At 29.8% G+C, this 12757-nt stretch overlaps 2 protein-coding genes and 1 long non-coding RNA gene across 4 annotated transcripts; 2 read left to right on the top strand and 1 right to left on the bottom strand.

Moving 5' to 3' along the window:
* Positions 1–8: 8 nt before the first annotated feature.
* On the top strand, positions 9–11371 carry LOC111042691. 2 transcript variants are annotated; one of them, XM_022327381.1, is made up of 4 exons: positions 6474–6980; positions 7151–7300; positions 10422–10785; positions 10857–11371. In XM_022327381.1, the coding sequence occupies exons 3-4, from the start codon at positions 10467–10469 to the stop codon at positions 11117–11119; spliced, it is 582 nt and encodes a 193-aa protein (XP_022183073.1). In that variant the 5' UTR covers positions 6474–6980; positions 7151–7300; positions 10422–10466; the 3' UTR covers positions 11120–11371. The 2 variants fall into 2 exon arrangements, with proteins under 2 accessions (XP_022183074.1, XP_022183073.1); XM_022327382.1 differs by lacking the exons at positions 6474–6980; positions 7151–7300 and adding an exon at positions 9–169.
* LOC111042690 lies at positions 783–3889 on the top strand. The gene is given in 2 exon segments (XM_022327380.1): positions 783–1131; positions 1448–3889. Coding segments are annotated over 2 exon segments (2496 nt in total). The 5' UTR covers positions 783–863; the 3' UTR covers positions 3676–3889.
* On the bottom strand, positions 3888–6242 carry LOC111042692. The gene is made up of 3 exons (XR_002605494.1): positions 5430–6242; positions 4352–4447; positions 3888–4256 (listed from the first exon to the last, which is right to left on the bottom strand). It is a non-coding gene; the product is annotated as an uncharacterized LOC111042692 (long non-coding RNA).
* Positions 11372–12757: the final 1386 nt, after the last annotated feature.

Genomic DNA, 12757 nt, shown 5'->3' with positions numbered 1-12757 from the left:
TGAGCGATTAGATAAGCGGACCGACTCGATAACGATAATTTATTATGAATCGTATTCGCATGTACCTACGTAAAATCATTTTTGAATTTCTTATTTTCTTTGTTCTTTTCATTTTGACTGTTGAGGTGGACACTTGTTAGTTGCAGTCTACAATTACAATTTACAATAGGTAAGCTTTAAAACTTAATTAAACGTAATATTTATTATGTATTTAAAATTGTAAATGGTTTTGCGTGGGATATGTATTAGATGTATTATAGTTTTTTTTGTTTTCTATTTTTCAATTCACTGAATCGTTATCGGCACTTATTGCAGTATCTACTTGCAAATATCGTATAATCATAATTGTTTGAATAATAATAAAGTTGTGGTTAAAATATGTACTCACGTTTATTTTATAATTTTGCCATTTTGGAATCAAAAAAAAATATTTTTCTTATTGTGTTATAGTTTGTTATAACTTATAATCATTTAATTTTATGAAATGTATACTATAGTTACGAATTATATACTATAATTACTAAATAATTATTAGAATTAGAATTACTACTACAATTATGAAAATGGTAATTTCTTGTACCTCAAGCTGTTTATAAGGTTTCACTATAGGGCCAAAGTCATAATTTTTTTATATATTTTTTTATATTTAATTATTTATACATATTATATATATTATAAATTGTGTTATGTTCATTTTTCATGATAATTTTCTAATAAATAAAATTATTTTCTTTAACAGTTTCGATTTATTGATAATCAAACATAAAATAAAAATGTCTGGATTAAAAAAAAAACCCTCTGGAGCAGAATATAAAAAAAGAAAAGCTGCCAAAGAAATCGAATTTGAACGAAATAAAAAGTCAATGAATCTTCAGAAGCATTTTAATAGCACATTATCTGAAAGTAATGAGTTTCATAGTTCACCATCCACCTCGGCTTCAATAGGATCTAATAGTGAAAATACCCAGATTGAATCGGATAAAATTTCCAACAATCAATGTGATTCTATCAAAATTACGAGTAATTTTGTTCTTAATAACATTAATAAAACAATTATTCCTGATACTGCAAACAATGACATAAATAAAGAATCACATTTAGTTCAAAATTCTCCTGTTACGATCGATAATAATATATATGAGGGGGACGAGGTGACCGAGTGGTCTGACTCTTCCGCTGCGACGCAGCCGGTCGCGGTTCGATCCTCGGCCACCGGGCGGCATTTTTCTCCGGACAAGTCGCGGTGACCGGAGAGCAAGTGCTGCCATCCCCCACCCCCGGGGCATGGCAGAAACCTACGGGTGCCCCATTCGAAATTCTGCCAAAACAAACACACACGTGTTCCCCCTACCGTTCCAAAAACCTACAAACCATCAATACAAAAACCTACAGTACCTACTAATAGCTAATGGCCACAGTTGCCGGGCTCAGGATCAATTAAAAAAAAATATATATGATCATGATCCAGCTTTATGGCCTAAAGTTATAAGTTCTAAACTAAAAGATTTAATAATTTCGTATGGCCCTAGACAAGTGTTTTTAAAACAATATCCAAAGGATGATAAAGATCGACATTTTTCAAGTATTCATTATTCTCGTACACTCCCAAATAATGAACTTATTCCTCGGCGTTGGCTCATATATTCCGAAAGTTCAGATAGAGTATATTGTTTTTGTTGTTTATGTTTTCACCAAGGATCAAGATCTTCTCTGGCAAATACGGGCTTCAATGATTGGGTTCATTTATCATCCACCTTAAAATCTCATGAAACCTGTAGTAATCATATTTTATCTTATACTAAGTGGATAGAAACTGAATTAAGACTTAAAAGTGGAAAATCAATTGATCACTTGGAACAGTTACTAATTCAAAAAGAATCTGAGCGCTGGAATCAAGTTTTAACACGCTTAATGAACATTGCCTTATACTTGGCAGAAAATAACATAGCTTTCCGCGGAGTTTCTGATAAACTTTACAGTCCAAATAATGGGAAATATCTTGGTCTTATTCAATTGTTTGCCAAGTTTGATCCTATAATGCAAGATCATGTAACTCGAATTTTAAAAAATGAAATTAAGGACCATTATTGTGGAAAAAATATTTTAAATGAACTGATTCAAATAATGGCAGACAAAGTCACTGCTACAATCATATCCAAAGCCCACAAAGCTAAATATTATTCTATCATAGCTGATTGCACTCCTGATGTAAACCACATAGAGCAATTGTCTTTGACTATCAGATTTGTCGATTTATCTAAAGAAAATGTAGATATAAGTGAACATTTTGTTCAATTCACTCCTATAAACGATTCAACTGGAGAAGGGCTGTCTGAAAGTATTTTAAATTTATTAAATATATATAATCTCAAACTGAAAAACTGCAGGGGACAAGGCTATGACAATGGCGCTAATATGAAGGGCAGACATTCTGGTGTCCAAAAGCTGATTATTAACAAAAACCCATTGGCATTTTATATGCCTTGTGGTTGTCACAGCCTCAATTTAGTATTATGTGACGCAGCAAAATCATCGACAAAATCCGTCACTCTATTTGGAGTATTAGGAAGACTATATAATCTTTTCTCCGCATCAGTAAAACGTTGGCAGCTCTTAGTGGACCATCTGAAAAATTTTACTTTAAAACGATTAAGTGATACTCGTTGGGAAGCAAAAGTTAGTAGCTTTAAAGCAGTAAGATATCAAATTGGTGATATGTATGATGCTCTAATTAGTCTTTCTGAAAAGGAAGAAAGACATGATCCTATTACTTCTCACGAAGCCTTCACATTATCTAATCAGATAAAAGATTTTAGTTTTCTAGTTTCTTTAGTCGTCTGGTATGATATATTATTTCAAATTAATGTCGTCAGTAAATCTATGCAAAAATCAAATTTTGATGTCTGTAATTCAGTTAAGTTGATCGAAGGGTGTTATAACTTTTTAAAAGATTACAAAGTTACTGGTTTTGAAAAAGCTATTTCCACTTCTTCTGAATTAGCTTCCGAACTTGGTTCTGAGCCAGAATTTATAGATTCCAAAAGATTAAGATACAAAAAACGACAGTTCCAGTATGAGTGTAGAGATGAGCCTATAACTTCTCCAAAAAAAAAATTTGAAGTTGAATTTTTTAATCCTTTACTAGACACTGCTATTTCATCCATTAAAGAAAGATTTGATATGTTATTAAAACATACAGACATTTGGGGATTTCTTTATAATTTCAGTAAAATATCTAGCTTTGAAAAGGATGAATTACTAAAATACTGCGCTGATCTCCAAATAGCTTTGACTGATGGGTTAGAAAGTGATATTGAAGCAGTTTTTCTTTGCGACGAATTAATTAGCATACAACTCTTCACCAAAATCAATGATTGCAATTCACCCCTCGATGTACTTAACTTAATTTAAAAAAATCAATTAGAGGATTTATACCCCAATATATGGATTGCATTAAGAATTTTGTTTACCATACCGGTCACAGTCGCAAGCGGAGAAAGAAGTTTCTCCAAACTTAAGTTAATAAAAACCTACCTAAGGTCAACTATTTCACAAGGCACATTGACATCCCTAGCTACACTAAGTATTGAAAATGTTATTGCTCAAAATTTAGACTTCTCAGAACTAATTAAAGTATTTGCTGATAAAAAAGCGAGAAAAGTTAACTTTCTTTAGATTTTTTGGATATATTTAGTACCTCTGTAACAAAGTTTTTTAATAATAATAAAGTATGTTTTATATTGATAATTACTATACAATAATAAATAATAATAAAACTAAGGAAGTCTATTTTTTTTGAATTTGACTAATCCCATAATTTTTCCTGTTTAATGTTTAAAAAGAGGGCAAAGGGCGCCGAAATAATTCTTGCACTGGTCGCTGAAAAAGCTAGAGCCGGCCCTGTATGCTATGATATGGACCGTACCCTTACGCTGTATTATTATTTTTATTTGATAAAAATTTGGCTATGTGCAATAACCTTGTATATTTAAGCCATGATTCTTGTGACCAATTGTAACCAGGACAACATCACTTTATTTTATACTTCAATAAAACTATTTTCCACCCAATTTTACGACTGATCACTGATGTATAAATAGTTGATGAATGATATTAAAATAAAAGTTCATAATGCTAATATTATATTTATTATTTATGAAGGATGACTTGTAATACACTTCAATAGGTTTAAATATTATCCTATAATGTGTTATAATGCAAATGTAGGTGATGCTTCTTACTCGGCCATAAACAACCTATAAGAATAAAATGTTTTTGATCAAAATTAAGGTTTTTGACTGCAAGAGTACAACATTTTTCTACAGATATTTACTAAGATATGAATACTTACTTTTTGGGGGTTGCTGGTCCGTTGTATTTTCTCCTATAAATAAGGATAATTTAGTTCATTTTTATTAGTGAAAACCATTACCCGGATTTAAATGCCCTAAAACAGATCCAAAAATACTCTAAAAATAATGTTCATTATTAGTGCATTTTGCTAGCAATAATATCCTTAAATTTGACACAACATTTTTTAATACATAAGTGGGCGATGGTTTTGAGTGTTAACCGGTGAACCATATATTAATATCACTATTGCGGCTGTATTTACTAATATATTTTAATATAGTATAATAATGAATATGTTCTTAACTATTGTATATACCAACTACACTACTACAGCTTTTATCCAAATACCTCCAAGCAGGTACATATTTTTCCTGTAATAACTATATTAAGGGCGTAATAAATACTGACAAATTTCATTTCGCACATTCAGGCGTATATATTGGTTTTGTATTAATAATGAACATTTTTATTTAAAATCTATACACTACATGATTTTTTTAAAATACAAATACTTATTTTCATATATTGTTTACCTCGACATTTTTAAGTTTTTACTCTTTTGAATAGCAACATACAGTTTAATTTCATATTCCAACCAGAATATTTTCCTGAATATTTCGATAAGTAAAAATCGAATTTAGGACGAGTAGCTTATAAGTTATAACTCATAAACTACTCGTTCTACGTTCGAGAATGTTAGATTATTTTAGGTTTGAGAATTTTGAGAAGTTTGTGATTTTGATTTTTAATTTATGATTAATGCACTTCAACAGAAGACGATTACTTATCATCAACGTTCAAGTATAATGTGGCTTATACAATTTCCAGTTAAAAAATGAAAATCTTTTCCGAATAAGTTATGCTTAATATCAAAGAATACTCTGAAAGTATCTGCCTAGACTCTTAATGTGTGTATGAACATTCATATTACTCATTTAAGATTTAACACTACCTACATGAATGTAGATTACGTTAATGTTTATTATTCTCACATGATCGTAAACTACATATGGCAAAGTAAATAAACATTATATTTAAATAATATGTATAATACCAATATATTAGATTATAATTACCTTCACAAATTAATGTAATACAAAGTATAATAGACACCACATATATAATAATGTAATTACTACAACGAACCATGATTGGGATCGTTTATAAAAGTTCAATTATACAATACACAACTGATGTTACAAAATAAATAAAAAATAATGAAATATTGCTTTGAACGTTTTTTCTTATAATTCCATTACATAGTAGGTAATGCTTACAAAACTCTTTTATTATCTGACTATCAATGACAAAATATTAACACAGTTCACAAAAACATTTCGTGAAATTATTCAGGTGTGTAAATGATAAATAAACAATTACCTACACTACATTCAATACGTCTATGGCCTAAATGATCTAAACAATAGGTATCTTGATACATTGTATCCACGTAATACACACGTGTGACATGTGTTCAATCCACTCGGCACAGACCGCAACACAAACATGGAAAAATAAAAGTAAAATATCATGTCTACAAAAAATGTTAACATAAATGTAGGTACACTACCCTACCATCCCTATGTCCGAATTGTCCACAAAAATTTATATCATTAGTTAGTAACCAATGCGTAGCCGTTCGTAACCACAAATTCAGAATTCGTAACTTGATTCTAAAGACGAAAAGTCCGTTTTTCTCCCTTAGTTCATCGCATCACACCTGAATTCTGAAAGTATCTGCTTGAAATCTATTTGAAAATTGAACAAAGATTTACTAACCGAATCGTGTACATAAACTGCCAATTTTCGTACTCTATTGGCCATTTTATTTTAAAATCTGAAATGTTTTGTCTGATTGCACGTTGTAGTACATAGCATTACCAGAGACGGCCCAGCCCCCCCCCCCCTCCTTGGACATATTATTTCCTAAATTGTTTTAATTATTCTACAGATCCTGCAAATATTACTATATTTCAAATTACATAATGTATATGTCTGATAATATAATATATTATTATACGTATCATTATAGGATAGTACTATATTAGTTCATTGTGGACAGTGATTCCAATATTGTAATCTTACATTAGCAAAACATTGTGTAACCCCCCCCCCCCCTAGATCTTTGCTCTGGATCCGTGTCTGACTATTACTGATAAAAATATGTTTACTTTATGAATCGATTAATTTGATGATTAATAACATTTTTCATATTTTGACTGATTAATTTGAAAAGTATTACCATTGATTATATATTAGTAAATGTAATAAGATTATAATCGTATTGTTACTTACTTACACCGCTCACACCTAATAAGTAATAAATAATAAGTGGTTATGCAGTAAACAATTGTTTAAAAAAAGTCGCTGTATAAAGAAGATAGATGGCGCCACGTATACTATATTTCTATATATATTCCTATATTTGAATATTTCCATCCAGCGGAGTTGGTCAGTACTCAGTTTAATCTATATGAAATATACTTCAAGGTGTATTTATTTACAATACATATAAATACACCTAGCTATGCTTGTAACCTGCTTTGTTCCTCCGTAGACTCCAATAGTGAAGTGTGATCTACACATTTTTTTAAAAACCACTCGATTTGGTATTTGCATAATACATGGTAAGTGGACTTTTTTGAGCTTGACAACCAAATCAAATAATAATAATTAATAAGTACATTTTTCCCGTGTAACCATAGGCCCAAGAAAAAAACAAAAAAATTCAATTTTTTCTTTTTTTAAAGTCAAAATTCATTTGTGAGCTATATCTTATATAGTGGTTGAATTTCAGGAATCGGGATAAAAAGAAGCATAGTACTTATGACATAATGATATTCCTCGAGTCTCGACAGATCTATATTGATATAACTGTTATCGAAATCGATCCAGTGGTTTTAAAGATTAGCTGTAAGCCTGTAACAGGCAAAACTCAATTTCACATGTACGTATACAGTTAAACGATTATAAAATAAATCAAAATGAAACAAAGAATAGTTACCTTAGAACCGATACGGCTACACATAATATAGGCTTTTATAAATAGAAATAGTAATGTACCTATTACTTATTATAATAAATAATAATTAATAAGCACTACGGTATCAGTGTACCACGATTATACGTCGTGACGAACAAGTCGTAATTAATAAGTTAAAAAATCTTCATATATAAAGCTACCTATCTTAAGTGTGTTAAATGTACCTATATGAAGTGTAGGCAGATAATATTTTATTGTTAATTGGTAATGTTACTATTGTTACTTGTAACTTGTTGGTTATAAATTCCATTCCTCAAAAAAAAAAACATTTTGAAAGACGTCGAAAACAACTTCATAATACACTTGTAAGTTGTAACTATATATAGAAAATAATAATAAGATATGAGTACTAAGTTTGAGTAGGCACAATAGCTGTACCTACTTATAGTCTATATAAAGAGTACCTACAACTTATAAGCACTTATTATTTATAAATTCCGTACGTATGTACGAGTCGTGGTATCATCCCGTTTCGCCGAATCCCACTTTGCCGACAAAAAAGGTGCGTTTCGCCAGCACTGCCACTTTCAAATTTTAATATCAAACATCGACAGTATTATGTACTTTTTTTTGTACAATTTTGTGCAACTAAAATAAAATTTTGTACACCCCCCCAAACACGACCAAAACCGTTTTTCTTATGCGCGTGCTGGAGAAACGTTTCCCCAGCACTGCCAATGTCGAATATCTGAAAAATTCAATTTTAAACTGTACAGTATTATGTACTTTTTTTGTAAAATTTTGTACAACTAAAATAAAATTTTGTACACCCACCCAAACACGACCAAAACCGTTTTTCCTATGCGCATACTATTATGTTCTATACTTGTGTGTATTTTAATTGAATGACAAAACAGTTTTTCCATTTTTCAAATCAATTACCTGTAGTTATTAAAACTGTCTAAAATTGTATTACCCATGCATATTGTAATGCAGTATAATACATAGGTAAGCTTACTGCTTAGTGCTCATTTATATATCTACGAGTAACTATTGTAGTCATATAAAAAATATGCTTTTTATCATAGACATAATATTATTACGAACTATGCGTTTAATGAAAGTCATCACATTTTATACTGTGCGTATTATCAATGTCCTATATAGTATATGACAAAAAAAAGGGGACAAAATGTTAATAATAACCAAATAATATCAGTAAATTAAATATTGTGCCTGTTGTTATTAAAATTAGTCTTCCCCGTACTACATCTTTCCATAGTTTATGGTGGCTGAATGCAAATATCATTAATACAAAATAGAAAAACCCCTGAAGCTTGTTCGAACATTTTANAGCTTAGTGCTCATTTATATATCTACGAGTAACTATTGTAGTCATATAAAAAATATGCTTTTTATCATAGACATAATATTATTACGAACTATGCGTTTAATGAAAGTCATCACATTTTATACTGTGCGTATTATCAATGTCCTATATAGTATATGACAAAAAAAAGGGGACAAAATGTTAATAATAACCAAATAATATCAGTAAATTAAATATTGTGCCTGTTGTTATTAAAATTAGTCTTCCCCGTACTACATCTTTCCATAGTTTATGGTGGCTGAATGCAAATATCATTAATACAAAATAGAAAAACCCCTGAAGCTTGTTCGAACATTTTAAACCATGTTATTTAATAATAGATGGTTATAGATTATCTTTCACAAAAATAAAAATTAATATTTTTTTTAACAGTCGTATCAGTTGATTCAAACGGTTGACACTGATTAATTTTATTGTTGTCATCATTCAATTAAAATATACACAAGTATAGAACATAATAGTATGCGCATAGGAAAAACGGTTTTGGTCGTGTTTGGGTGGGTGTACAAAATATAATTTTAGTTGTACAAAATTGTACAAAAAAAAGTACATAATACTGTACAGTTTAAAATTGAATTTTTCAGATATTCGACATTGGCAGTGCTGGGGAAACGTTTCTCCAGCACGCGCATAGGAAAAATGGTTTTGGTCGTGTTTGGGGGGGTGTACAAAATTTTATTTTAGCTGTACAAAATTGTACAAAAAAAAGTACATAATACTGTCGATGTTAGATATTAAAATTCGAAAGTGGCAGTGCTGGCGAAACGCACCTGACAAAAAAACCAGTTTTATATGGATTGATAATAAATCCCATTTGGCCGAATCCTATTTTTCCTAATCCCATTTTGCCGAAAACCCCTGGTTTTTACTCATCAGAGCTTGAGTAAATATGTTATATTTATCATATATGTTACGCAGTGTGAAACCAAGTGCTTTGAATCACAAAACAATATTGTGCACATTTAGAAAAGACGACCGAATACGCTCGTTACGTATATAGGTACTGAAAATATTTGAACCCGTGCGATATGATCGCCGAATAGAGCCTCTATCTTATTTTTTACTATCGATACAATGATTATGATACGTACCGAACAATATATATATATTTATATTATAATATATTTACATTCATATTTATTTTTTTTAGTAAATATGCACTACAAGTTAAACACAACTTTATTCTCTTTACATGTGTTTCCTACGCTTTTGAAGAAAATCGATATATTATAAAAACGGGAAGTAAGCTATTTCAGGTGACATCGTCGCGGAAACATCGTTCCGTAATCTTATCGCTGATAAAGTGACAATAATAATCTACAAATATTACACATATAACATATAATGATGGGTTTACGCACAGTCACGATCTTTAGTTTGCAGTCCCCTTTTCCACTCGTGTCAAATAAGTTTTGTTTTTTAATAATTAATATGTCTTGGTATAAAATTAACTCAAACCGTGGACACCCGCTGTTAGTAGTGAATAATTATATACACAGAATTGACAGATCTAATGAAAATAATGAATATTACAATTTTATGGATGGGACATTTAAAGCAGCACCTCAGTTATTTATCCAAATTTATACATTGCACAGTTATGTCGTAGGAATAATGATACCATTGATAATTATAAAAGTAAATTAATATGATATTTTAGTAAATAATAATTATTTCATTTCATTTCATTTTAAGGTGTATGCATTGCTATCGAACAAAAGTACAGCAACTTATTCGAGAATGTTTATGGTAATAAAAGGAGCAGCTCTAAGGAATGGATTAGTATTTAACCCAAAAACATTTCTAATTGATTTTGAAATTGGTATGATTGTTTCTATTAGAGAAACTTTTGGCTATGAAACATCTATAAAAGGATGTTTATTCCATTTGGGTCAAGCGATTTGGCGGAAGGTTCAATATTTAGGGCTTATTCATGATTGCAATCAAAATGGCGAGATAAAAAAAACGGTCCGCCGTATTTGTAGCCTTGCTTTAGTACCAAAAGACCAAATAGATTATTGTTGGATAGAAATTCATGCCCAAGCGCCTGAACATGAAGGTAATATTTAATATATATATTCAGTACAATTGTTTACTCTTTCTTTTAATTTATATAAATAAATTATTTAGGTTTGAATAGACTGATGAGTTACTTCGTAGAAACATATTTGGATACCGATGTCTGTATATTTAATCGTAGCATATGGAACCACTACGAAACAGACCATACGAGGACAATTAATCACCTCGAAGGTTGGCATGCAGCACTTAACAGGACTATAAGTCGACCACATCCAAACATTTTTATTTTGATCAAAGAACTAAAAACCAGTAGCAAAATTTTGAGCTTGATATTCTGTCTCAAAAAAAATGTAGTCGAGCTCCAAAAATAAGAAAAAAGTACAAAACGTTGGAAGACAGACTAAAAATTGCAAAAGAGCAGTAAATAAGAGTTAATTTATTACCTATACAATTATAATATATTAATTCCTACAATTATGTTTTAAATTTTAATTCAGACTTGGAAATGGACAAATAACAATTATGGAATATCTAGACGCGATCATATACCACTTTCATCTTGAATAAAAAAAAAACTTTTGATTTTACCTAACCTAACCTATATATTATACATTTATACATAACCTGACGATACAAATAAAATTAAAATTTTATTTATAACTTTTTTTTTAACATACAACGAAACAAAATTGTATTTAATTATAATTCGGCGAAACGGGCCTAAATCCGAGTCGTATACCTATAGGCCAAAATCTATAGTACTTTTATTTTAATTACCTACCAATAAGTACCCACGAACTACCAAAATAACAAAATATTCTAGTCTACGAATATAGTTATTAAAATATATCACTGTAAGTATATAAAGTTACAAAAGTAATTAATTTTTTTTGTTTAATAGCACTTAATAAAAATAACGAAAATCCACAAATGATTATGTATTTAAAAAAACAACATATCATTTTCGATTTATTTAGGTAACTCATACCTATAGGGTTTGAGAATGTACAACAATTTACAAATATCGATATTAAGACAAAGTGTACCTAATATTAAGTTTTAAGTTCTAATTGTCCGTCTCCTTCTCTCGAAATTGATCACAGTCACAGCAAAGGTAATGCAGGGATCAGCTATGCAACAACAAGACTATTCTACGAAAACAATGTCATGAAAAAAAAATGTTTTCACGTCATGCAAGGATAGGCTATTAATTATAAAAAGACACTGAGATAACCAAAAGTTAATGTTTTGTAAGGACCATGGTCCGTGGTACAAATTTCAATGTCTGGTTGTGCCGGGGATATGTCTAGCACTTTCGTCGATTTCCAGTTTAAAACCCCGCACTTTTGGGAATTTCCACTTTAAAACCCTATTTACTTTACTTTTCCACTTCGTATCTTCCCACTTCACCGAAACCCAATTTGCCGACAACCCAGATCACTGACTATTTATTTATACATTCCCAATTCGCCGAATATAAATATATAAAAATAAATACATTATATTATACTAGGTAGGTATATAATAAAAGTCAATGTATTTAAAAAAATTCAAAATTTGTATGTTCATGTAAATAAACAAAAAATTTTATCCACGCAATGTCAAAATGTTAACTTAAAATGTTTATAAAAAAAAATCTTTCCAACGTATATCTTTAATATTTTTAAACGACTTACACAAAACGAAATTTTTCTATCGATATTTATAGCCTAAAAAACTTAACTAATTAGAAACTGAAAATATCTATGATTTATAAAAAGCTAAAATAAATGTCAAAAATATTTTGAAAATGTTAAGAAAATAACAAAATAAACATTTTGAGAAAATTTCAAGTAACTATATGCAGTTATTGGTTTTTGAATTACAATAAAATAAGGAAATTGCCCGATGAGAAATCATTTAGTCATAAATCAGTATTATATTCATGATAAAAATATCGATCAATTCACACTACTTAAATATTGCTATTTGCTAATAACTATTGTCTACATTGAAATTGAATAGTCGGC

Source organism: Myzus persicae, unplaced genomic scaffold (genome assembly GCF_001856785.1).
Source record: "Myzus persicae strain clone G006 unplaced genomic scaffold, MPER_G0061.0, whole genome shotgun sequence".
Taxonomy (NCBI): Eukaryota; Metazoa; Arthropoda; class Insecta; order Hemiptera; family Aphididae; genus Myzus; species Myzus persicae.
The sequence above is the reverse complement of the archived record's forward strand: the minus strand, read 5'-3'. Positions and strand labels throughout refer to the sequence as shown.